This window comes from Mauremys mutica, chromosome 2 (assembly GCF_020497125.1).
Source record: "Mauremys mutica isolate MM-2020 ecotype Southern chromosome 2, ASM2049712v1, whole genome shotgun sequence".
NCBI classification, from domain to species: Eukaryota; Metazoa; Chordata; order Testudines; family Geoemydidae; genus Mauremys; species Mauremys mutica.
This window is the reverse complement of record NC_059073.1, coordinates 295,386,804-295,413,211: the sequence shown is the minus strand read 5'-3', so window position 1 is coordinate 295,413,211 and position 26,408 is coordinate 295,386,804. Positions and strand designations below refer to the sequence as shown.

Below are 26,408 nucleotides of genomic sequence, written 5' to 3'. Positions count from 1 at the left end.
TGGCTAGCTGCGGAGCATCTCGGCCCGGCCGGCCGGGCGCTACAATCAGCCCGCGGGCCGCCCGGCGCCCTGCTCCGCCTGGCCCCGATCCCTGCGCCCCGCCGCCCGGCCAGCCCTGGGGCCAAGGGGCCGGAGGCCAGGGGGATGGCCGCAGCGGGCTCTGCTCAGGTAGGGTGCTGGCCCCCGGGCGGCGCTGGGAGCGGGGGGCGCTGCCCGCCGGAGGAACCAGCCCCACGGCAGGATCCTGGGCTGGATGCTGGGGTGGGGGGTGACCAGGGAGCTCCCCCTGCAGCCGGGGCAGAGACAGGACCTGTAGCCCCACGGAGCCAGGCTGGCCCTGGACACACAAGGTTGCCGGGGGTCTCTGCTCTCCAGGGCCCAGGGGGGGGACAGTGGGCAAACAGCCCGGGGGGCAGGGTGGGGCGGGGGTGTCTGCTTTGCCAGGGCCTAGACACAGGCCAGGAGAATGACTGCAGTGGGGCAGGGCTCTCGGCCGGGCCCAGGGGGATGTTGGGGTGACTGGGGGCTCTCTGCCCATATATAGCCCCGGGATGGGGGGCTCTCACTATCACACCTCCCTGTATATTGACAGGGGCAGCAGGGAAGGGGGCTCTCTGGGTAGCAGATAGGCCCGGGTGGGAGGGTCTCTGCCCTGCCCCAGTGTGTGGCGGCTCTGTGCCCCCCAGTGTGGGTGTCTTAGGATGGCTTGAATACTAAGCTTTGCTCCCTAGCAGAGGCCCGCGGGCGACTGGGCTGCTGAAGGCGGCTCTGCCCGCAGGGCGCAGGGCACTGTAGGGTGGCACAGGAGCTCCTGCCTTGCCCTTGCCGGCCTGGCTCAGCAGAGCGTGCCCAGGGGGCTGGAACAATGTGTGTAGTGGGGCAGCTGAGAGCCACTGAACCAAGCTGTAAACCCTGCATGTGATGGAAACCACGTCCAGCCAGGGCCCGGGGGGCGGCAGGACCCCTAGTTCCAGCACCTATGAGTGTGCAGCTCTTTACTCCTATCCCTTGTCTCCGCTCTCCCCTGGCGCCTGCATTCGCCGCTTTTCCAGGAGATGCTGCTTGGGAGACAGGGAAGGTGGTTTATATGCAGGATTTTCTGCTCCTGAAACCTGGCCCCTGCCCTGGTCACAAGTGAACTGAGTGAGGTGTCCCAGGCGGGCACCTGGCGGATGTTTGCCCTCATTCTAAACCCACCTCCCGGGGACGTGGAAACAGATGTCTCTGGTCAGGAGAGGCCATACCAGTTGGGCTGTGCCACGTAGAATAAATTGCATCACTCCTGTCCCCATTATTCCTGGTGCTCCTTGCTAATCCCTTATGTTCACAAGAGTTAAAATTGCCTCTAAAAATAACAGCTGAGAAAGGCGGGGGCGGTTCGGCAGCCTGGTGAGGACAGGCTGCTTTCGGGAAGTCATTTTAAAATGTGACTCACTCTCCTTGAAGGACACCCGGGACCCATGAGACCTGCCAGGGAGGGCTGCTTGTGCAGCGTGACTGATTCCTGGCCGGGTGGTGCAGGGCCAGCGCGGAGCGTGTCTGACGCTCAGTGTCCAGATCGAGAGTCCGGGCTGGTTCTAGCTCACGTTGGGTTTTGCAGGCTGCTCCTTGAATTGTTCTCGGTGCTGTCAGAAAACCACTGAGCTGCTGGCCTGAAAAGAACCACCACTTTTAATAGACAAGGCGTGTTTAAAACATACTGTCCCATACAGTGACCAGGGCTTGCTCCTGCCCGTCTCCCCCGTACCGGGGGCTGCGAGGTTTGCAGCGCTGTGCGTGTCTGTCCTCGCCACAGCGTGATCCCTTCGCCCCACTTCTAGCTCTCCTTGCATTCCTGCTCTGTCCCTCGGTCAGCCCACGTCTCCAGTGATTCAGGGTCGTTCCCCTTCCCCTACCCTTGTCCTTTGACCTGGATCACCCCATAGCCTCCAACCCAGGAGGGTTGAACCCCGGCCCGGTGAGGTGCGCACTGCAGAGGGGCTATCGAGACTGACGTTACTGTGCAGGCTGACGCTTTCTCCCACTTTCCCCATTCTTGTCTTAGCCCTTGGTTTGCAGGATTACGGGATGCGTTTCAGTCTCTCAACCCACCCCAGTCCCGTCCCCGCCCCCCAAGACTGAAGGGCCCATCACACATCAGGAGCTAGTTACTGCCCCTGTGTCTTGCTGTACTTACTGCAGATTCAAAGCAGAGAGATTTACTGAAATAACCAGCAAGCAGTTCTGTTTTATCCTTTCCCAGCAGCCCCGCTGCGCTCGCCTCCTTGCGGTCAGTTCTCAGGTAACGCCGTTCCTGGCAGACGGGCCTGCTGGGGAGGACACTGCGTGCACGAGGGCCAAGGGGGTTTGCCCATATCTGGATCCTGCTGCAGTGCCCAGCGTGGCTCTGGCTATCCGTGCAGCCCAAGAGGTTGAGCCGGGCGGCTTGTGTTGCAGGTGGCGTTCGAGGACGTGGCGGTCTATTTCTCCCCGGAGGAGTGGGCGGCGTTAGCGGAATGGCAGAGGGAGCTGTACCGGGACGTGATGAGGGACAACTACGAGCTGGTCACGTCGCTGGGTGAGGATCCCTTTCGCCCTTCTCCCAGTAGCTGGGCCATTCTTATCTAGAGGCCTCAGTATGGAGTTAGGCATCTAGCTTCAGGCTCCTGAGCTTGAAAATTTGGCCCATAGACGACCCTGTCGTTAAAGATTCACAGCACGCCGTGAGCGCATGGTGCACTCCACGGACATACCGCGAGACACAGTCCCTGACGTTAGACAGGGTAAAACATGGGACAGTGGATGGGGTAAGGAGCCCTAGAGAGGAAAGATTCCTGCAGCAAGAAGACTGAGGAATGGCGCTAGAGACGGAGAGCTGGAGCCGGAGAGGTGTGCAGGGGCAGCGGGACAGAAGATGCGAGTCAGAAGTGGGCCAGATAGATGGAGGGAGCAGTATGGACAGAGGAGTGTGAAAGGTGCATGCGCTGTGAATTTGGAGGAGCTAGAGCTGAGCGAGGGTAGGACCTGTGACGATGAGGATGGAGGAGCCTTCTTCCAGACTCTAATTACGTGAATGTAAACGTGCGACTTTCCTGTTCTCCGTCCCTGGAACAGGGTGGCCTGCTGTCAAACCAGAGATCATATGTAAAATTGAGCAAGAAGAGGAGCCATGTGTTGGAGATCCTCCGCCTCCCAGAGAGTGGGGGACCCCCCAAAGCTTCTGGCCAGGTGAGTAGTGGGGGGGAATCCCAAAGGATGGGGAGCTAGACCGGGGGTGGGCAAACGTTTTGGCCCAAGGGCCACATCGGGGTTGCGCAACTGTATGGAGAGCCGGGTAGGGAAGGCTGTGACCCCCCGAACAGCCTGGCCCCAGCCCCCATCCGCCCCCTCCTACTTCCTGCTCCCTGACTGCCCCCCTCAGAACCCCCAACCCATCCAACCCCCCCGCTCCTTGTCCCCTTACTGCCCCCTCCCGGGACCCCCGCCCCCTGTCCCCTGACTGCCCCAACCCCTATCCACACCGCTGCCCCCCTGACAGCCCCCTCCCTGGACTCCCACCCCCTATCCAACCTCCCTCTGCTCCTCGTCCCCTGGCCACCCCCTCCCGGGACCCCCTGCCCCTAACTTCCCCCCAGGGATCCCACCCCCTTATCCAGCCCCCCCTTCTCCCTGTCCCCTGACTGCCCTCCCGACCCCTATCTGCATCCCTGCCCCCTGACAGCCCCCCGGGACTCCCACTCCCAACCCTCCCTGTTCCCCATCCCCTGTCCACCCCCCCAGAACCTCTGCCCCATCCAACCACCCCCTCGTCCCTGACTGCCCCTCAGAACCCCCCGCTCCCTTACCCAACACCCCCTGCTCCCCACTCCCTTACCAGCAGCAGGAGCTCACAGCCACGACACCCAACCAGAGCCAGCTGTGCTCCCCACGCTGCCCAGTGGGAGTGGCGGGCCAGAGCGCAGCCCGCACGGCAGCGTGGCTGTGGGAAAGGGGGACAGCGGGGGAGGGGCTGGGGACTAGGTTCCCCAGCCGGGAGCTCAGGGGCCAGGCAGGATGGTCCCGGGGCCGGATGTGGCCCCTGGGCCGTAGTTTGCCCACAGCTGAGCTAGACAGAGAAGAGTTGGACATTCGAAAGGTGGCCTAATGGACAGGGTGCTGGACTGAGAGTGACATTCCTTAAAGGCAGTGAGGGGCTCCTACCATGCTGAAGAGCGTCCCTAGCTCTGTTCATGTGTAGCCAGAATCCCTCCATGGCTGGAGCCAGACGTGACTTCCCAACAGGACTCGTTAACTCATAGCCTGAGTCCCTCCCGCTCCTGCACCGAGAAAGTTACTGGCTTATAATGCCACTCCAGAGTTCGCGTTCCTGTCAGCTCACGTTCTGCACTGGGGAGGGTGGGGTCAGAACCTAGGCTGAATAAAATAGAAACATGGCTGGCAGGAATCCCCAGTTAATAATCCTGACGGCCTCTGCAGGCTGGGCGTAGTGGCCAAAACGTGCTTTCTTAGGCCAGAATAGCTCTGTTGAAGTCACTGGGCTGCACCGGTACGACTGACAGCAGAATCTGTCTCTCGGCGGGGGTTATATTTCAGGTTGCCGTCGTGGGAGCCAGATCTGTTTAGGTGAACGCAGCTGGCTTCCACTGGCTAGTTCTTGGGCGGTAGAAACTTGGGTGTGATGGGAATGTCTCTGTAATTTGTGGGAAGAGAGGGGATTTCCCAATAGCAAAACTTCTCACAGGGAACGTATTGGGATTCCCTCTGGAATGGGGGGTCTTGTTGAATGGGCAGTTTTTTTCCATCCTCAGCACCTGAAATACCATCTGGACTCTTCCCTCTGTCTTCTTTCCCCTAGATGATGGAATCAGGATTAAAAAGGAGGAGCAGGAGGAAGACACAGAGACCCCGGGACCACCCAGTGTGTTCTCAGGAAAGTTGGAGGAAGGGAGCAGCCCACCGCAGTGTGTGAAGAAGAGCGGCCTGGCTCGAAGCAAATCCCGCCGGAAGCTGCGAAGCCAGGTGGCGACTGCTCAGGACAAAGCCCCGCGGGCTCCTCCCCAAAAAGCCTCGCTAAAGAAGATTCCCCCGACGTGTCCAGAGTGCGACAAAAGCTTCAAGAGTAACACGGCCCTGACCATCCACGAAAGGAGTCACACGGGGGAGCGGCCCTTTAAATGCCCTGAGTGCAGGAAGGGTTTCCCATCCAAGGGGGACCTGAAGAGACATCTGAAAACCCATGTGGGAAAGAAGGATGCTGCCCCCGAGAGAGGGAGGAGCCTTCCTGGGAAGCTGCAGCTCCTCAGGCACCAGAGAAGCCCTCAGGCACCCAAGAGGCCGTACACGTGCGCTCAGTGCGGGAAGAGCTTCAACAAGAGCAGAGACCTCAAAAAGCACCAGCGCACCCACACGGCAGAGAGGCCGTTCCTGTGCCTGCAGTGCGGGAGCAGCTTCCGGCTCAAGCAGATCCTCGTGTCCCACCAGAAAGTGCACAGGGGAGTGAAGCCGTTCCAGTGCTCGGACTGCGGGAAGAACTTCAGCCAGAAGCACCATCTCTTGAGCCACCAGCGTACCCACACCGGGGAGAAGCCCTTCTCCTGTGCTCAGTGTGGACACAGGTTCAGCCAGAAGCACCATCTGATCAGCCACCAGCGCATCCACACGGGGGAGCGGCCTTTTGCCTGCCCCGAGTGCGGGAAGAGCTTCAAGGACAAGAAAACTCTCATCATCCATGAGCGGATCCATACAGGCGAGAGGCCCTACAGGTGCAACGAGTGCGGGAAGACCTGCAGCCAGAAGCAGCACCTGAAAAGCCACCAGAGGGTGCACAGGGGCAAGAGGCCCCGTGGCAAAGGGGAGGAAGGCCTGGAGGATGACGTGGGTTTCTGCCGCCAGAAGGTCCTGGCAGAGGAGAAGCCGTATCAATGTGCAGAATGCGAGAAACGGTTCCGGGACGAGCGGATAATGCTGGCACACCAGAGAACTCACACTGAGCAAGCGCTGCCGAAGAGCACCAGGACAGGTGCCAGTCGGAGCCCACAGGCCCTGGTCCAGCAAACGCCCTTCACTGGTACCCTGCAGTGCAGGGCAAACGTTAGCCAGAAGCCACCTCTTAGAGCCCGCCAGGGAACCCCGGCTGGAAAGAGACCTTTTGTGTGCAATGAGTGTGGGAAGAGGTTCATGCAGCGCAAACGCCTTGTGCTACATCAGAGGAGCCACACATGAGATAGAACCATTTCTGTGGGTGGAACGTGGCAAACACTATGTCTGGGAGCTGGGAGCTGACAAGATGCAGGAGTGAAAGACCGTGAGCTCTAGATTAGGCAGAACTGCTTCTGTGAGAGAACGTGTCTTCAGAGGCCAACAGAAAAGCCTCCTTGGAAGCTACCTTCCAACCTGGATGTGCAAAAGTGACGTTTGTGACACACACACACACTCAACTCTCCAGGCCCATCCTTGGTGTGGGACCTTGCGTAAAAACAGCTGACGTGTCAGTCTCCTCTCCAGAGTACGAATTTTCTACAAGCAACTCGATTGGTCTCCTAAATGTATACATTGTTTGGCTGCCTAGTAAATACACTAAAATATCGTAACCAAAATATAAATAAGTGCCCCATTGCGTATGCTAGCTTTCTAATTACAGTAGAACCGTGCTGCTTTGCACAAGTGTCTGTGAAAATTGCTGAATCTTGCAAATGAGACGCTCAGCGTATAATCAAAGAGCAAGGCTGCTGCCTTGTAATGGACATTGTTCATTTCTTCGGGCACGGCGTTTCGGTTTGTTTATGCTATAGTCTATTAGGAAGTGTTCTGCGGTGTACTTTGTGGAAGTGAGGAAGTCTGAGTAATATGCAAACTCACTACACCACTCAATCAGATCTTGGCAGAAAATTGTGGCCAAGCTGTCTTTCTTTCATTTGTTTAGTGATGTAATTAGCAATGGTCTGCTGTGTCTGCTTTGATTTTATCCTTCCTGTATGTCTCCTGTATAAATCACAGACCATTTTAAATTAGCAAGTATTAGCACTAAGATGCTGTTCGTAGTCACATGCACGTCCCTATGGAATGATGCAGCATGCTGGATAAAATCCATGTTAATACACACACAAAAGGGGGGTAGATTTTTCTCTCTAATCAATACGTTAAAAGCCTCTAAAAATGGCAGATACTCTCTGAGGCGCATGCCAACCCTGGGCAATCCTGCACTTCTCCTTCCACCTGGCACACTGCTCCTGCCCATCCATATCTCTCTTGTGCCCTGAACTCAAGTGTCTGGTGTGTCCATTTCCTGTCCTTATTTCTCCCGCCAGTTTCCTATCGCCATGCAGCAGTGGATTCTCTGTGCTGCTCAAGAGTTGGATCCCTTGTGGGATAATCCAGTCCCACTGATTTGACTTGAATAGGAGTCAGATTGGGCCCGGTGGGTGTGGGCGTGAGATCCTAGGGTGACCACCATCTCCCTGTGACCTGTGGAGGTGCCACCCGAGGCTGGACTGACAGCTGATGTCACTGCCTCTCCAGTGTTTGCTACAAGAGAGTTAATCTGCAGATTTTACCCTTAGAGCCCATCACCTCGACCAGTGATACTCAGACTGCAGCTCGCCAGCCACAAGTGGCTCTTTACTGGGTCTCCTGTGGCTCTTTGCAGCGCGTGATATTAAAACGCCGTGTGATTGAATTATTAACCAATCAGGATGCTTTTACATTGTAATTAACCAATTCAGTTATCAGCTTGCTCTAAGTTAGTAACTTATTTGCTGTGAGAATAATTACATATAAAACCAAGTATTTCCCCTGTCGGTCACGCTGCTGGGGCTGTTGGGGGCACGTTGATCGTTAATTTTGGCTCCTGAACCACTAAGTTCTGAGGATCACTGGCCTAGACACTTCAGTCCGTCTGCTGCAGGTGTTTCTGATGTGCAGGATTTGTGGTGGCTTCTTGCCTGGGCCCTTGTGGGTTTGATAATCAGCTGGTTGCTGTAAGGAGATGTAGGTACAAAATGCAGGTTGGGTGAAGCTTAAAACCCGACAGGAATAAACCCTCTTCCCTGTTGCTTTTTAATTTAAATGAACCAGTCTGGGGGGGTTTAATCAATCCCCTGCAGTGCTGCGCGGCACTGTGTTACATGAGGACAGGAAGTGAAATGGACCACAAGCAGGAAAGCTTCTAGCAAAGCAAGCCGTCTGGTTCCTCTTCCCAAGCAGACTGAAGTGCAAAATGTGATCTGAAACCAGCCTCATTCCTGAGGAGCCATAGGGGATGGTTTCATTTTTTCTGCGTTAATACTGGAGCAAAGTTTTATGTATTTATTATGTTGACAGTTTCCCTTTAATAAGTCGTGTGGCGTATTCTCACTGGAGACTAGTCTGTCCAGCAAAAGGCCAGCCATCAAACACAAGTCAACACAAAAATCTCAGTGCAGAGCGGTGCCGGTGGGGGGCTTAGCCGGGCTGGGGGGGGCCTATCCGAAAAGGGACCGAGTCGGGGAATGCAGCTCTGCTCTCTGAAAGAGGAGCCTGAGTGAGGAGACCGGAAGCGAGGGCTGCGGTGGGATTCAGTGAACCAGACCTTAGCCGAAGTTCTGCATGCGCTGTATCGTGTGGGGCGCTGGGAACGGTGTCGCGCGGTAACGGCTGTACGGGGTCCTGCTTTTGCTTTTTCTTCCTTCGAAAGAACAATTAAAATTATATCAACTAAAAGTAAGTGTGTCGGGGGGGCCTCACCAGCCGTTCTCTCCAGGGCCACCCGGGAAGGGCCAGGAGGTGGCTGGCGGTAGCGCAGATCCCAGTCTCTGCCCCACAGCTGACGGGGCAGAAGCCAGTGAGAGGTAATAAATGGGAGAAAGGCTGCTTTGCAGGAGTCCAAGTCTGCTTCCCTGTACACCGGGCATGGAGGCCAGTCTGGAAGAGTGCAGACGGTGGCCAGGCCCAGGACTGCCGAACAGATAAACTAGCCCAGTGGTTCTCACCCAGGAGTCCAGGGCCCCCGAGCAGATTTCAGGGGGGCCACCGAGCAGGGCCAGCATTAGACTCGCTGGGCCCAGGGCAGAAAGCCAAAGCCCCCCCGCATAGGGCTGAAGCCCAGGCCCCTAAGCCCCCCCAGCCCCCCTGAGCAATGTAGTTTTGTGGGGGCCCTGTGGCATGGAGCCCTGGGCAGTCGCCTGGCTTGCTGCCCCCTAACGCTTACCCTGGCTTTTATATGCAGAAAACCAGGTGGGCCGTGGAGATTTTATAGCGGGGCAGGAGGGGTGTCTCAGAAAGAAAAACGCTGAGACCCGCTGCGCTGGGTGGAGAGTCTCTGACCCCCATCAGCCAGACCCCGCCAAGGAAAGCCGTGTGATTAACCAGACGTGCTGAGCGCCAGCGTTCAATCACACAGCTTCCTATTGCACCCCTCGGACGCTGGCTGCGTGGGTCCCGGGGGCCAGTGGGAATCAGTGAAGAGCCGGCTGGCTGCATGATGCTGATTCGTTCTATTTCCAGCTTCTAAATTGCTCCTACTGCAACATCAAATATTTCCCCGGTGTAACTTTTCCGTAAAGCAAACTGCTCTCGTCATAACTAGTTTAGCCTGATATCCAGCCTGGGCCGTGGTGCAAGTGGAATCCATTTCTTACCAGTACGCAGGGAGCCACGAGGGGCACGTGACCCTCCATGCGACTCCGCCCAGCCCAGGGCCCCCACGCTCGGCGAAAGGAGCAGAATGTGGGGCCACTGAGCAGCCCCACTGCCGGAGCACAGGGCTGGGGGCTGGAACAGCCGCCGTGCCGGAGGAGCTGCCGGAGTGGGGCCACCCCGTGGCCTGACGTTCTCCTTTCCCGCCGTGGGTCAGGGCTCTCGCGGGAACGGCAGCGGGGAAAGGAGCAGAACGCCAACCTCTCCTCCAGCGGCTGTCCCGCTGCCCGCCCAGCGGCCCCACGTTCTGCTGCTCCTCTTTCCGGCTCTCCGTACCAGCTATAAATACCTTGCAGGCACAGCGGACCGGACCGCCCTACGTGCACTGCTGAGCCTGGGCAAAATAACGGAAGAGCTGATGAGGGCTTGAGTTGATGAAAGGGTGGGAATGTAACTAATGCCAGACAGCCTGGCTTTGCGGAACCTGGGGCTTGTCCACCAACAGAACCGCATGCGGACAGGCTGGGGTAGGACCTGCCGGGGGTCACACAGGGGCAGTAGATATTATTTCACACCCCAGTGCGTGTCTCAGCCATTAACTGTCTCAGGCGCTTCCCTGTTTGGGGCTGAGTGCTGCCCCCTGAAGGCGGTGTGAGGACGTGGCCTCCAGGGGTATGGAGCCAGTGCACCTCCCATCCTCCTGCGCAGGCTCCAGGTCTGGGGGCAGCCGAGGTGCCGAGTGGTGCTGGGGACCCCGCAGTCTCTCTCTGTGCCCGGAGGAGTGAGCGGAGTCAGCAGCATGGCAGAGGGGGCTGTGCTGGGAGGTGAGGAAGGAGGGTACCACCACCTCACTTCTTCAGTCTCTGAGATGCTCCGTTCCAAGAGCACTCCTGGTCCTGCCGCAGGCAGTCCCCTGAAAGGCAAAGAGTGAAGATAGGAGCCTGGTGAGACTCACTCCTCTGGGCCACTGAGCCACGCCATAGTCCAGCGAGAGACTCCAGGTGTCAGTAATCCTGTGCATTGTGGGAAAAAATACTTCCTTTGGTTTGTTTTAAACCGGCTGCCTATTAATTTCATTTGGTGGCCCCTAGTTCTTGTGTTATGAGGAGTAAATAACATTTCCTTATTTACTTTCTCCACACCAGTCATGATTTTATAGACCTCAATCATATCTCCCTTTAGCCATCTCTTTTCCAAGCTGAAAACTCCCAGTTTTATTAATCTCTCCTCATACGGAAGCCGTTCCATACCCCTGATCATTTTTGTTGCCCTTCTCTGCACTTTTTCCCATTCTAATGTAGCTTTTTTGAGATAAGGCGACCAGAACTGCACACAGTATTCAAGATGTGGGCGTACCATGGATTTATGAAGTGGCATTATGATATTTTCTGTCTTGTTATCTATCCCTTTCCTAATGGTTCCAGATTATTTATGAATATGTTGAACAGCACAGATCCTTGGGGGTCCTGCTATTTACCTCTTTCCACTGTGAAAATTGACCATTATTCCTACTCTTTGTTTCGTCTTTTATCCAGTTACTGATCCACAAGAGGACCTTCCCTCTTATCCCGTGATAGCTCACTTTGCCTAAGAGCCTTTGGTGAGGGACCTTGTCAAAGGCTTTCTAAAAGTCTACATACACTATAGCCCTGGATCACCCTTGTCCCCATGTTTGTTGACCCCCTCAAAGAATTGAGGGGAGGGATAGCTCAGTGGTTTGAGCATTGGCCTGCTAAACTCAGGGTTGTGAGTTCAATCCTTGAGGGGGCCACTTAGGGATCTGGGGCAAAAATTGGTCCTGCTAGTGAAGGCAGGGGGCTGGACTCAATGACCTTTCAAGATCCCTTCCAGCTCTAGGAGATTGGTATATCTCCAATTATTACTATTACTAATTCTAGTAGATTGGTGAGGCATGATTTCCCTTTACAAAAGCGGTGTTGGTTCTTTCCCAGCAAATCGTGTTCTTCTGTGTCTGACAATTCTGTTCTTTACTGTTGTTTCAACCAATTTGCCTGGTGCTGAAGTTAGGCTTACTGGCCTGTAATTGCCAGGATCACTTCTAGAGCCTTTTTAAAAATTTGATGTCACATTAGCTACCCTCCAGTTATCTGATACAGCAATAGGTTACATACCATAGTTAGTAGTTCTACAATTTCATACCTGAGTTCCTTCAGAACTTTTGGGTGAATATCATCTGGTCCTGGTTGTGATGTTGCACTCCATATGCTTTATGAAAATATGTTTATGAATGTGAATATGATGTAACTGGAATATGCTTTATACAAAAGGTCTCTAGTAAGGTATCATTACAAAGCTTATAATCTACTGAGTGTGTCCATCCTATTTGTTTGTGTGTATTATTTCTATGTCTGGACTTAGGAGAATAAGATATAAACTTGTATCACTGATGTAAACATATTAAGTGGAAGCCATTAAGGGTGCTTGTAAACATCCGCTGTTGGGGTCGCCCCTCTCTGGGGCGGCTGGGAGCCAGGGCGCCTCGCGACCCAAGTCCGTGAGTTGGCGGATTAGCCTGGTTATGTAGGAAACAGTCAGGGCTTCAACCCTCAGGCAGGGGCTGAGCCCACAGTCCAGTATTTTAAGCCCAGGCCCTAGGTCAGGGCGGGCAGCAAACAATAGTTCAGGGCTCAGAGCCTCAGGCAGGGGCTGAGCAAACAGCTCAGTTTAAGCCCAGGCCCTAGGTCCCTGAGCGGGAGACTGCCACCCGTGAATGGGTGGCAGGGGGGACGCAGGCCCGCCCACTCCTCTGCGTCCCAGCCCGGGGCCCTAGCAGCGGCAGGCAGCCTGCTGCTGGGTCATTGGGGATCCTGGCCGCAACACACTGACATTGGCTCTGGGGCTGCCACAGCCAGACTAGAGTCGGCTGCCCCCGGGCTACTTCCGTACTCCCCCTCGGGCCCTACCTGGGTCCTGGCGTTGGCCTCTGGGGGGTCCAGGAGCATAGGTTCGTCGGGGCAGGGGTTGGGCGGCAGCTCTGGCAACCCCTCCGGGTAGCAGGCGCAGGGTAGCTCCGGCAGCTCCTCCGGGTAGCGGGCGCAGGGTAGCTCCGGCCAGTCTGGGCGGCCGCCTGGGGCCGCCTAGGGACATCTGCTCTCTCCGGCGGCTGGCCAGCTTCTGAGCCCCGGGGTTGGTCTTTTATACTTCCTGCCCTGCGCCTTGACCTCTGGGGGGCGGGCGCAGGCTCCAGTGGCTCCGCCCACTTTGGCGTCCATAAGGGCTCATCCCTCTCTGGGACGGCTGGGAGCCAGGCCGCCTCACTACAGTGCTTCAGAATCAAGGAACTGTAAATGGCTCTGTTTACCTGCAAACCTTCCTGCGTACACGTGGGCCATCCCAGGAAGACTGGAGGCTGGGGTCTCACAGGACATGTGACCATGTCACCTGATAATGAAATCTGTCTTAAATCTGGTACTTTTCCACTTAGAAGGAGGGGTGGGGACTCAGAGAGACAAAAGATTCCCACCTTGTGCCAAAGCTATAAAAGGGGGTGGAGCAGGACAAAGTGTGGGCCAGTCATGGGAATGCCCCTGCTTACCCCCTGAGACGTCTGCTGGAACTAACAAGAACTGTACAGGGGAAAGGATCGGGCCCACACTAGGAAGGAGTCTAGTCTGTGAAAGAAGCTTATTGGAACATCTCAGGGTGAGATATTACCTGTAATCAGCTTCTTAATGTATTAGCTTAGACTTGTATGCTTTTGCTTTACTTTGCTTGGTAACTTACTTTGTTCTGTATCAGAGAGGTAGCCGTGTTAGTCTGGTTCTGTAGAAGCAGCAAAGAATCCTGTGGCACTTTATAGACTAACAGACGTTTTGCAGCATGAGCTTTCGTGGGTGAATGCCCACTTCGTCGGATGCAAGATGACAAAGTGGGCATTCACCCACGAAAGCTCATGCTGCAAAACGTCTGTTAGTCTATAAAGTGCCACAGGATTCTTTGCTGCTTTTACTTTGTTCTGTCTGTTATTACTTGAGACCACTGAAATCCTACTTGTTATACTCAATACAATCACTTTTGTTTATTAATGAACCCAGAGTAAGTGATTAATACCTGAGGGAGCAAACAGCTGTGCATGTCTCTCTATCAGTGTTATAGAGGGCGGACAATCTATGAGTTCACCCTGGATAAGCTTTATACAGAGTAAAGCGGATTTATTTGGAGTTTGGGTCCCATTGGGAACTGGGTGTCTGGGTGCTGGAGACAGGTAACCCGCTGAGCTGTTTTTGGTTAAAGTCTGCAGCTTTTGGGGCATGGCCCAGACCCTGGGTCGGGTTGCAGCAGGCTGGCGTGTCTGGCTGAACAAGGCAGGGTTCTGGGGTCCCAAGCTGGCAGGGAAAACGGGCTCAGAGGTAATTCCAGCACATCAGGTGACAGTCCCCAGGGGGTCTCTATAACCAAACCCATCACACTGGTGACTTATTACTTTTTAATTTCCCAATTTGTTCCAAAACCTCTTCTATTGACACCTCAATCTGCAACAGTTCTTCAGATTTATCACTTGAAAATGGTTCAGGTGTGGGAATCTCCCTCCCACCCTCAGCTGTGCAGACAGATGCAAAGAATTCATTTAGCTTCTCCTTAAAGGCCTTGTCTTCCCTGAGTGCTCCTTTAGCACCTCGATTGTCCAGTGGCCCCACTGTAGGCTTCTGATATACTTAAAATATTTTCTGTTAATTTCTGTGTCTTGCTAGTTGTTCTTCAAATTCTTTTTTGGCCTGACAAATTATACTCGACTGGCCAGATTTTGCTCCTTTCTATTTTCCTCACTACGATTTGACTTCCAATTTTTAAAAGATGTTGTTTTGTCTCTAACTGCCTCTTTCACTCTGTTGTTTAGCCATGGAGATTTTTTTTTTATTCTCTTACTGATTTTTTTTTATTTGGGGTGTATATATAGTTTGAGCCTCTATTATGGTGTTTTTTCTTAAAGTTTCCATGCAGCATGCAGGCATTTCACTTTTGCGACAGTTCCTTTGAATTACCATTTAACTAGCCGCCTCATTTTTGTGTAGTTCCCCTTTTCTGAAGTGGAATGCTACTGTGGTTTCTTTGGTATTTTTCTCCTACGAGGATGTTAAATTTAATTATATTATGGCCACTATTACTGAGCAGTTCAGATATATTCACCTCTTGGACCAGATCCTGTGCTCCACTTAAGACTAAATCAAGAATTGCCTCTCCCCCTGGGGGTTCCAGGACTACCTGCTCCAAGAAGCAGTGATTAATAGCGTCCAGAAATTTTATCTCTGCCTCCCGTACTGAGGTGACACGGACCCAGTCCATATGGGGATAGCTGAAATCCCTCATTATTGTTGGGTTTTTTGTTTTTGTAGCTTCTCTAATCTCCCTGAGCATTTCACAGTCACTATCACCATCCTGGTCAGGTGATCGGTAATTATATCCCCACCGCTGTATTCTTATCATTAGAGCATGGAATTACTATCCTAGAGAGTCTGTGGTACAGTTTGATTCATTGACGATTTTTACTATATTTGACTCTGATTTCTTTCACATACAGTGCCACTCCCCCACCAGCACAACCTACTCCGTCATTCCTGTGTTTTGTACCCGGCATTACCATGTCCCATTGATTATCCTCATTCCAACCGGCTTCTGTGATGCCTATTGCATCAATATCCTCATTTAATACTGGGCACTCTAGTTCACCCATCCTAGTAGTTAAACTTCTAGCATTTGAATATAAGCACTTCTACAATTTGTCACTATTTAGTTTGCCTTCATGTGATGGAACTGAATGGGACTCTTTTTCGTTTGGCTATTTCTCTTCAGTTCCTACCTGTACTTTATCAGCTTCTGTCCTCTCCTCTTTCCTAGGGTACAGAGTATCCCCTTTAATAGATCCTCCCCTAAGGGACATCTCTGTCCAAACCATGTGCCCCTCCACACCAGTCAGCTTTCCACCAGCCCTTTGTTTAAAAACTGCTCTAGGACCTTTTTAATTTTACATGCCAGCAATCTGGTTCTGCTTTGGTCTGAGTGGAGACGGAGCCCGTCCTTCCTGCATGGGCTCCTCCTCTGCCAAAAGATTCCTGAGTTCCTATTAAATCTAAACCCCTCCTCCCTACATCATCGTCTCCTCCACACAGTGAGACCCTGCAGCTCTGCCTGTCTAACTGGCCCTGCGCGTGGCACTGGCAGCTTCTCAGAGAATGCTGCCATGGAGGTCCTGGATTTCAATCTCTAAATTTGGCCTCCAGGGCTCTCTCCTTTTTCCCATGTCAGTGGGACCTACCAGTACCAGACCACTGGCTCGTCCCCAGCCCTGTACATAAGTATGTCAAGATGTCTTGGTTCCCCACCTTCACACCCAGCAGGTACTTCCTCTGGGCAGCACAAACCCAGCTCCCTGTATTCCTGACAATGGTCCCTGTACACAGGAGCCCGGAAAGGAGCGCTATTTCCTGGCTGGGCTTTGCTAGAGGTCTTAGACGTGTCACTGGATCTTAGCCCTTAACTGGGCGCTTGCTCAGCCCTTGATGGAAAGGGCCAGCGGTGCTGGGTATTTTACACCGGGAGCTGTTCTCCACAGTGGGTTTCAGGGGCTCAGTTACCCAGCGGTTAACAAAACCAGCTCGTAGCCTTTGAATAGCCCCCCTTCAGCCCTGTCTCTCCCTGGCCTGACAGGGAGGTGAGCAGCAGAGGGGTTCCCGGGGCCGGCCAGCCCGGGACGGGCAGGGTCCTGGCCACAGAAACGCGCCTGGGCCTTCTGCCTCCAGCCCGGAGCAGCAGGAGCCTTTCCCCGGGCCAGGCCGGCTCGGGCTGCGTGGAAGCCAGGGGCGGGTCGGAGATGGGGGGCGGGCGCCTTTCCCCGCTGCAGCAGCCCGGTTCCCCGGCAGGCGCTTGCGGTGCGGACGGCGGGAGGCCCCGGGGGGTGACACTCGCTGCCGGCCAGCCCGTGTGCCGGGAGCGGGGCCCTGCTAGGACCCCGCCGGGGGAGGGGAGGCGGCCCCGCGCCGTGGGCTGCCGGGAGCTGTAGTTTTTCTCCCTCCCGCAGAAGGGGGATGCCCGGGTCCCCCCGCGCGGCTCCCGGGAGAGCCGGAGACCTCCGCGCCCGAGCTCCGGGGGCTCCCCGCTGCCCGCCCCGCCCTGCGCCGCGCAGCGCATCCTGCGCCCGCCCCGCGCCCAGCCTCGGGCGCGCAGCCACTGGAGCCCGGAGCTCGGCGAGCTTCGTCCCGAGGCGCCTGCCCGGCCGAGCCCGGGGGACGATGCCCGGCGGGGGCCGGGCGCAGGTAGGCGCAGGGAGCGGGGCGCGTTGCGCAGCGGCAGCGCGGTGACAGTGGGAGCCCGGGGCGGGGCCGGGCCGAGCCGAGCCGGGACAACAGCCCTGCCCGCGGTCTGGAGCCCCCTTCGGGCCCGCGGCCCGTGTTACCCCGCCCGGCCCGGCCCGGCCGGCGCTGGCCCCCGGGAGCCCGGGGCGCTGGGTGGGCGAACCCGGCTGGGGCTGGGCTGGGGGTGGGGGTCCCGGGGGGCGGGGGGAGCAGTGTCCCCGCAAGCCCCGGGAAAGCCGAGACCGGGGGGCGCTGGAGAATCTGCGTTGGGCTCCCTCGGTATTAAGGACCCGGGGAAGGGTGTAAGCGGCAGGAAAGGCGCATCCTGCTGCTCCCGGACCGGCTGGGCCGGCTGCGGGCAGGAGAGAGACAGGCCAGGCCCTAGGGAAACCCAGCTAACAAGCCTGGCCTGGGGAACCGCAGAGGATCCCCCCTGAGACCCGGAACAGTCATTGGCAGGGGGCGGCTTGGGACCCCTCCGCGCCCGCAGAGACCGAGGGGCGCCCTGGGCAGCACATTGGACAGGGATGTGCCAGGGCTGGTGAGCCCTGGCTGGGGGGCCCTGGCACCGAAAGCCAGCGCTGTTCGGAGCTGCATCTGCAGAGGCCTCCGGTCTGGGAGCAGAGCAGGGGACAGGTCACCCCTTTGTAGCGCTGGTGGGATCGCGCTGGCCCCCTCCGAGAGCCCCACAGAAGCAACATGACATTATTCAGAGGCTGGAGGACAGGTTTTAATGCCCAAACTCGGGCCTGTGGAAAGGACGGCGGAGGAAGGAACGTGGTACCAGGCTGCAGAGTGTGGGCCTGACGCAGGAAGAAGTGTTCAGACTGCACCAAGGCAATCCGGACTCACAGGCCGCAGGGGTTTCTGTGCAGACTAGAAAGGGCTCTTTGTGCTAAAGGCAGAAGTGCCAGTGGCTGGACGATGGAGCTCGATACATTGAGGCTAGGAACAAGGTGCAATTTCTGAGCAATGTGGCAATTAACCATTGGAATAATTCACCAAGGGACGTGATGAATTCACCATCACTTGAAGTCTTTAAATCAAGACTGGACGGCTTTCTAGTAATATGCCCTAGCTCAACCACAGAATATGGGCTTGATGCAGAAATCACTGGGAGAAATTCTCTGGCCTGTGTTGTGCAAGAGATAGAATCGTAGAATTTCAGGTTTGGAAGGGACCTCAGGAGGCATCCATAAAAGGGAAGGTCCTTTCATGGATTGAGAACTGGTTAAAGGACAGGGAACAAAGGGTAGGAATTAATGGTAAATTCTCAGAATGGAGAGGGGTAACTAGTGGTGTTCCCCAAGGGTCAGTCCTCGGATCAATCCTATTCAATTTATTCATAAATGATCTGGAGAAAGGGGTAAACAGTGAGGTGGCCAAGTTTGCAGATGATACTAAACTTCTCAAGATAGTTAAAACCAAAGCAGATTGTGAAGAACTTCAAAAAGATCTCACAAAACTAAGTGATTGGGCAACAAAATGGCAAATGAAATTTAATGTGGATAAATGTAAAGTAATGCACATTGGAAAAAATAACCCCAACTATACATACAACATGATGGGGGCTAATTTAGCTACAACGAGTCAGGAAAAAGATCTTGGCGTCATAGTGGATAGTTCTCTGAAGATGTCCACGCAGTGTGCAGAGGCGGTCAAAAAAGCAAACAGGATGTTAGGAATCATTAAAAAGGGGATAGAGAATAAGACTGAGAATATATTATTGCCCTTATATAAATCCATGGTACGCCCACATCTCGAATACTGTGTACAGATGTGGTCTCCTCACCTCAAAAAAGATATTCTAGCACTAGAAAAGGTTCAGAAAAGGGCAACTAAAATGATTAGGGGTTTAGAGAGGGTCCCATACGAGGAAAGATTAAAGAGGCTAGGACTCTTCAGCTTGGAAAAGAGAAGACTAAGGGGGGACATGATAGAGGTATATAAAATCATGAGTGATGTTGAGAAAGTGGATAAGGAAAAGTTATTTACTTATTCCCATAATACAAGAACTAGGGGTCACCAAATGAAATTAATAGGCAGCAGGTTTAAAACAAATATAAGGAAGTTCTTCTTCATGCAGCGCACAGTCAACTTGTGGAACTCCTTACCTGAGGAGGTTGTGAAGGCTAGGACTATAACAATGTTTAAAAGGGGACTGGATAAATTCATGGTGGCTAAGTCCATAAATGGCTATTAGCCAGAATGGGTAAGAATGGTGTCCCTAGCCTCTGTTCGTCAGAGGATGGAGATGGATGGCAGGAGAGAGATCACTTGATCATTGCCTGTTAGATTCACTCCCTCTGGGGCACCTGGCATTGGCCACTGTCGGTAGACAGATACTGGGCTAGATGGACCTTTGGTCTGACCCGGTACGGCCTTTCTTATGTTCTTATGTTATGTTCTTATGAGGCATCTAGTCCAACCCCCTGCTCAAAGCAGGACCAACCCCAACTAAATCATCCCAGCCAGGGCTTTGTCAAGCCAGGCCTTAAAAACCTCTAAGGAAGGAGATTCCACCACCTCCCTAGGTAACCCATTCCAGTGCTTCACCACCCTCCTAGTGAAATAGTGTTTCCTAATATCCAACCTAGACCTCCCCCACTGCAACTTGAGACCATTACTCCTTGTTCTGTCATCTGGTGCCACTGAGAACAGTCTAGATCAGGGGTCGGCAGCCTTTCAGAAGTGCTGTGCCAAGTCTTCATTTATTCACTCTAATGTAAGGTTTCGCGTGCCGGTCATACATTTTAACGTTTAGAAGGTCCTTCTAGAAATCTATAATATATAACTAAACTATTGTTGTATGTAAAGTAAATAAGGTTTTTAAAATATTTAAGAAGCTTCATTTAAAATTAAATTAAAATGCAGAGCCCCCCAGACCAGTGGCCAGGACCCAGGCAGTGTGAGTGCCACTGAAAATCAGCTCACGCGCCGTCTTCGGCACGCGTGCCATAGGTTGCCTACCCCTGGTCTAGATCCATCCTCTTTGGAACCCCCTTCCAGTAGTTGAAAGCAGCTATCAAATCCCCCCTCATTCTTCTCTTCTGCAGGCTAAACAATCCCAGTTCCCTCAGCCTCTCCTCATAGGTCATGTGCTCCAGCCCCCTAATCATTTTTGTTGCTCTCCGCTGGACTCTCTCCAGTCTGATCAGGCTAGATGATCAGACTGGTCCCTTCTGGCCTTCCAAACGATGAATCTATGAATAAATCCTGCCCAAGAAACTCAATGGCCTTTTAGAAACCAATGACTAGCCAGAGGGGATGATATAGTTAGAAATCCAGTTGGATTTTAGGTGTGCGTGTGAAATCTTAGGTGAAAAATGAATTTGCACTGACTCACCTAGAACAGAAAACTGGCTCGAAGCCCCAAAACACAGGGCAGTGATAAGCCCTGGCGCACCAGTAGAGACTTCTGAAATTAGACTTTTAGGCTGAGATTTTCAAAGCTGCCTATGGGATTTAAACCCAGAGTATGGGATTTAGATGCAGAGTCCCCATTGGCGTTACTGGGAGCTGTGTGCCTCCATGAGACGCACCAACAGGAGAATCGTCTCCATGAGGGAAGTGCTGGAAGCCCTGGTGCTCGGCAAATTTCAAAATAACTTAGAGCCCTAACCAGTGTCGCCAGGTCTCTCCTTCAGCCCTTTCTGCTCGGATCTCCCTCGGATTGCAGCGGGAGTTTGGTCTGAACCCAGGCTGCAGGATCTGCTGGGGTGGTCGCCAGGACTGGACTGGCAGAGGGGGCCGGGCACTACACGACCTCATTTCTATTTGTCTGCGTGACTGTGCAGGATGATTTGTACGTGTATAAATTAGAATGAGGTTGATACTGTGGCTCTGAGTCTGTGTCCCGCTGTCTTGTGTGCAGCCGTTTACACCGGAGCCAAGCAGGTGTATAGAGCCACTCGGTCGGAGCAGTTGCAGCTTACGCCCATTGTGCACTCCCTTTGCAAACGTTACACTGGGGCAGGGCAATGGGGAGTCGGACCCGGGGCCTGGCAGAGATTCTGCTGGCGGATAAAGCCAGCCAGGAGACACAGGGAACTCTGGAGTGAGGGAGCTATTATCAGGCTAATGGGCCCTACTCAGGTGCGTCAGTTCCCATCATGCTTCAGCTTCCCCATCTGCAAAACAGGGACCGTGCTACCTGCTAACTGAAGTGCTTTGGGATCGCTAGATAAACAGTGCTCCACCTGTTACTGCTGATCATGAATAAAGAGGGATGTTTGCTCTCAAACACCAAGGCTGGAGGGACGATCTTTGGGAAAAGTCCAAAGTATTAAAAAAACAAATAGTGCAGCTGATCAGGAAGGGCCAGAGGTCTCGATGCAGAAATGTTTATGGAACCATCTTCCCTTTGCACAGAATCAAAAGAATTCTTTGCAATCCGCCAGCTCCCTTTGCTGTGCTCAGCTGCAGATATGGGGCGAGGAGGCAGCGACCTGAACCAAACGGTTCTGAGGTGGGGACGGTGGGGCCGAAGCCCTGACGCTGAGCAGAAGTGCCAGTGGAGCGGTGTCTCCGTAGAGCGCCCAGCCCCAGGGGCAGTTGGAATGGCCCCTCCAGTTACAAGAAAGGGAGGTAACCGGGCCCGTGGGTGGAATTCCCTGGGCCTTGCCCTGTCATGGACACTTGTGGGAAGTGGATGCAAACCACGGCCACATCAGCTTCACGCGACTCCTGCCGGGAGCTGGAAGTCGCCTTTCCTTGGGGGTTCCTGTGGCAGGGCTTTCCCCTCATTTGATTGAACCCCTCTCAAGCCCGTGTCTGGGGCCCTCAGCAGCCCAGAAGGTCTCGGGCAGTTCATTTGCTGGGTTGGGGCCTGGACCAGCCAGGGTAGGCAGGACACAGGTGGGGTGAACCTGGCCATTCGTTAATATGTGAAGGGCATTTTGGAGGCAGCCGCTGCTATTGTTAATGTTTCCCAGAGGGCAGCACTCACAAGGCACTGGGCACCGCACACACAGAGAGGAGGAGACGGTCCATGTGTAAAAGGCGCGTTGTGAACCTTATCGGCCCCCTTTGCGGCATGGCTGATGTAACGTCTGGGCTGTTCTCAGTGGTGGCAGATGACAGAACAAGGAGCAATGGTCTCAAGTTGCAGTGGGGGAGGTCTAGGTTGGATATTAGGAAACACTATTTCCCTAGGAGGGTGGTGAAGCACTGGAATGGGTTCCCTAGGGAGGTGGTGGAATCTCCATCCTTAGAGGTTTTTCAGGCCCGGTTTGACAAAGCCCTGGCTGGGATGATTTAGTTGGGGATTGGTCCTGCTTTGAGCAGGGGGCTGGACTAGATACCTCCTGAGGTCCCTTCCAACCCTGAGATTCTATGATTCTATGAACGTCCTTCTCTGTAACTCAGCACTAGTTCCAGCACTAGTGAGCCCTCTTCTGACCTGCTGTGTTTTCTAACCCACTTGATCCGTGTGTAGCCAGCTTTGTTTCTGATCAGTCACACGAAAAAGGCCTCAGTTAGGGCTGTGACTCAGACACATGGAATGTCCCCAGCCTGGGTGGCAGTCAGGACTCCAGGTGGTGAATGGGGCGGCTTGTGTTGCAGGTGCCGGTGTCGTTCGAGGACGTGGCAGTCTATTTCTCCCCGGAGGAGTGGGCGGAGTTAGCAGAATGGCAGAGGGAGCTGTACCGGGATGTGATGAAGGAGAATTACGAGCTCATCGCCTCCTTGGGTAAAGAGACACTTTTCCTCATGTTACCGAGAGGTGCGTGGTCTGTGTAAAGATGGTTCCTGGCACTTTTGAGAAGTCTGTCTCCCAAGAGTGGTTAAGGGTCGTTACCCTGAAAGTTCGCAGACCCTTTGCAAATAAAAATGCAAAGAGCATTGTTCTTATGGAATTAATTTGCTGGTGCCCAGGAGGGCCAGGAGCTCCTCCCCGCCCCCCCCCCAAACAGGAGAGTTTCAGTCCCCAAAAACTCAGATATTCATCCCCCCAAAGTCAGACCTGTGGAGCTGAGGTCCCTCTACCTATCCCTCCAAGAGCATCAGTGTCACAATTCAACCACAAACGTCACAAAACCAGAGTTCAGGGGACACTTCCCACGCAGCCTTAACTCTGCCCCCCGAGGGGGGCCAGCAGATTGTTTTAGGGGTGGGGAATATTTTTCCTCTGGGAGACCTGGGTAAAGTACAAGAAAGTAATTAGAGGAAATCCCCATTGCCTCGTTAGCCCCTTTAAATTGTGACTGTGCAGCAGGAAAGGAGAGGGGGTTCCGTGTGCCCACTGTGATCTCCATCAGGCAGCTGTCCCGAGGTGCTGCCCCCATGTGGAGAATCCCCTGGACAGCCTGCAGAGGAGGCCTGCACTGGAGTGGGGCAGGTTTCGTTGGCAAGAGGGATACGATACGGTATTGTCCTGTTCCGTGTGTCTTGGCATCCCAAATGGGCGTCGTCCGAGGGATGTTTCTGACACTGAATACAAGGAGAGGTTCTTATATTTCTCAGACCACGTCTACGCTACAAAGTTAAGTCAATCTAACGTGCACTGATGTACAGCCGCTGCACTAGTCACATCACGTGGGCGTGTCTGCACTTGTGTCGGGGGCGGGGCGGCTCACCAGCAGCGCTTGTATCAGTTGTGCGTTCAGAGCAGGGCATTATGGGAAGGCTCCTGAAAGCCAGTGACAACACGGTGTCTGCACTGGCGCTGGGTCGACCTAACGACATCGACCTGGACTCTGCGCCGCTCGGGGAGGTGGCGTGATTAAGTCGGCGAAGTGGGGCAGTTACAGCGCAGAGCGAAATTTTAGTGTCGACCAGGGGCTTAAACTCAGCCAGAGCAGAGCCCCAGCAACACTTTCAAACCCATGGAAGCCCCAGCACCTCCTGCGGGGCTGAAACCCTGAGCATAGTGCCCCCTGCGGGGCTAAAGCCCCGAGCCCCAGTGCCCCCTGCAGGGCTAAAGCCCCGAGCCCCAGTGTCCCCTGCAGGGCTAAAACCCCGAGCCCCGATGCCCCCTGCGGGGCTAAAGCCCCAAGCCCCAGTGCCCCCTGCAGGGCTAAAGCCCCGAGCCCTGATGCCCCCTCACGGGCAACCCCATGTTCTAGGTGTCTCTGGCCTCTGAGTGCCAGAAGCTGGGAATGGGCGACAGGGGATGGATCACTCAGTAATTGCCCTGTTCTGTTCATTCCCTCTGGGGCACCTGGCACTGGCCACTGTCGGCAGACAGGACACTGGGCGAGATGGACCTTTGGTCTGATCCAGTCTGGCCGCTCTGATGTTCTTCTGAGCCTGTCTCATTGACCTGTGATTTTTGCCTCCTGCACAGGGTGTCCGGGTGCCAAACCAGAGATCATCTCTCAGATGGAGCGCGGGGAGGAGCCGTGTGTGCGGGAGCCCCAGGGCTGGAGAGAGAGGAGACCCCAGAGCCCCCACTCAGGTGAGTCGTGAAGGAAACACCCTAAGAACACAGCCCATCCCGTCACCCTTGTTTAGTGTGAGGAGTTTGCCTTTGTTCCAGCGGACAACGTGATGTCTGGGCTCTCTCCTCTCTCCTGCAGGTGTTGGCATCACCATTAAAAAGGAGGAGCCGGAAGAGGGATGTGTTGGTCAGGAAGATCCCGAAGCCCTGGCAACGCGGAGGACTGTGTCCGGACTCCAGCTCTTGGAACTAAAGAGCTGCGAGAGCAAAAGCGGGTCCCGCCCGAAGCCGAGAACCCAGGCCGGAGACCCTCAGGGGAGACGAACCGGGAGGGTGGCAGAGAGGCCTCATGCGTGCCCGGACTGTGAGAAGAGCTTCAAGGACAGGACGGCTCTGATAATCCACCAGCGGATCCACACGGGCGAGAAGCCCTTTGCCTGCGCCGAGTGCGGGAAGCGCTTCACGCAGAAGCAGCACCTCACCACCCACCAGCGCACCCACACCGGGGAGCACCCCTTCTTCTGCGCCCAGTGCGGCAGCAGCTTCCGGCTGAGGAAAGTCTTCCTGACCCACCAGCGGGTCCACGCCGGGGAGCTGCCCTTCACCTGCGCCGAGTGCGGGAAGATCTTCAACCACAAGCACCACCTGATCACGCACCGCCGCACCCACACGGGCGAGCGCCCCTTCCCCTGCGCCCAGTGCGGCAAGCGCTTCACCCAGAAGCACCATCTGCTGAGCCACCAGCGCAGCCACACGGGCAAGCGGCCCTTCTCCTGCGCCCAGTGCGGGAAGAGCTTCAAGGACAAGACGCCGCTGAGCATCCACCAGCTCGTGCACACCGGGGAGAAGCCGTTCTCCTGCGAGGCTTGCGGGAAGATCTTCAGCCACAAGCACCACCTGGTGATCCACCGGAGAACCCACACCGGCGAGAAGCCCTTCACCTGCGCCGAGTGCGGCAAGCGCTTCACGCAGAAGCACCATCTCGTCAGCCACCAGCGCATCCACACCGGGGAGCGCCCCTTCGCCTGCTCCCACTGCGGGAGGAGCTTCAAGGACAAGATCACCCTGAAGCTGCACGTCAGGCTGCACACCGGGGAGCGGCCCTTCGCCTGTGCCGAGTGCGGGGAGAGCTTCCGCCTGAGGAAGGTGCTGCTCACCCACCAGCGGGTGCACACAGGGCAGGCCCCGCTGATCTGCACCGAGTGCGGCAAGACCTTCAATCATATGCAGCGCATGGCCATGCACCAGACAAGCCACCACGCCCGGCAGGGGCCGTTCCGGAGAGCTCAGCGCGGGGAGAGCTGCTCGGGGAGACCACAGCTCCTACTGCCCCAGCAGGGCCAACCCGCTGACCGCTCGGCGCACGCAGCGACCTTCCAGCCGCCAGCACCCGGTGGCTCCCCCTGTGCAACAGGCAGAGTAAGTCCTGGGCCTGACGAAACACCACCTGCACAATTACACACGGAGCCGGCCCCGCGGGATCGCTCAGAAGAAACCATCTGACTGCCGGGAGCAGGGAAAGCGTCACTCACGTGCGCAGTCCGAACCCCCCTGGTCCTGTGCGATGGGAGTCGTTAATCCAGCAGCGCCCTCAGCAGCACGGCGCCCAGGGCCGGCTCCAGGCACCAGCATTCCAAGCTGGGGCTTGGGGCGGCATTCTGCAAGGGGCGGCTGCCCCTGTTGTTTTGCCCCCAAGCAGCTCGCCGAATTGCCGCCGTGGGCGGCGGGGGCCGTCCCTGTGCTCTTAGGGGAGCAGACGCGTTTCCGCGGTGGCGGCAATTCGGTGGCAGCTTCTATGTTTAGCTGCCCTGGGTGGCTTCAGCTAAACATAGAAGCTTCCACTGAATTGCCGCCGCCGCGGAAACGCGCCTGCCGCCCTAAGGGCACAGGGACGGCCCCCGCCGCCCGCAGCGGTAATTCAGTGTGCTGCTTGGGGCGGCGAAAACTGTAGAGCCGGCCCTGACAGTGCTGGCGTGAGACAGAAACCAAAGACAGCCCGGCTGTCCCTGCGTAACCCGGGTCAGTTCTCCTGTAAAACAGTCTGTGCTCATCAGCGGGAGAGACGTTGCGGAGACGGGAAATAACCCTGCTGGGACAGCCTGACCTGCACTGCCCTGTGTGCGTCC

At 55.3% G+C, this 26,408-nt stretch overlaps 1 protein-coding gene across 1 annotated transcript; it reads left to right on the top strand.

Annotated features, from left to right (window-relative positions):
• LOC123363314 (zinc finger protein 569-like) lies at positions 1 to 25,992 on the top strand. The gene is made up of 9 exons (XM_045004175.1): positions 1 to 168; positions 2,437 to 2,557; positions 3,094 to 3,207; positions 4,835 to 6,190; positions 16,258 to 16,261; positions 16,628 to 16,862; positions 22,467 to 22,626; positions 24,190 to 24,300; positions 24,422 to 25,992. Exons 1-9 carry the CDS (start codon positions 145 to 147, stop codon positions 25,783 to 25,785), a joined length of 3,489 nt encoding a protein of 1,162 aa, XP_044860110.1. The 5' UTR covers positions 1 to 144; the 3' UTR covers positions 25,786 to 25,992.
• The last annotated feature ends 416 nt before the right edge of the window (positions 25,993 to 26,408 follow it).

Coding starts and splice junctions, on each gene's coding strand:
- LOC123363314 (XM_045004175.1), top strand. CDS start 145: ATGGCCGCAGCGGGCTCTGCTCAG. Junction 3,208..4,834: donor CCCCCAAAGCTTCTGGCCAG/GTGAGTAGTGGG, acceptor TCTTTCCCCTAG/ATGATGGAATCAGGATTAAA. Junction 22,627..24,189: donor TTTCCTCATGTTACCGAGAG/GTGCGTGGTCTG, acceptor CCTCCTGCACAG/GGTGTCCGGGTGCCAAACCA.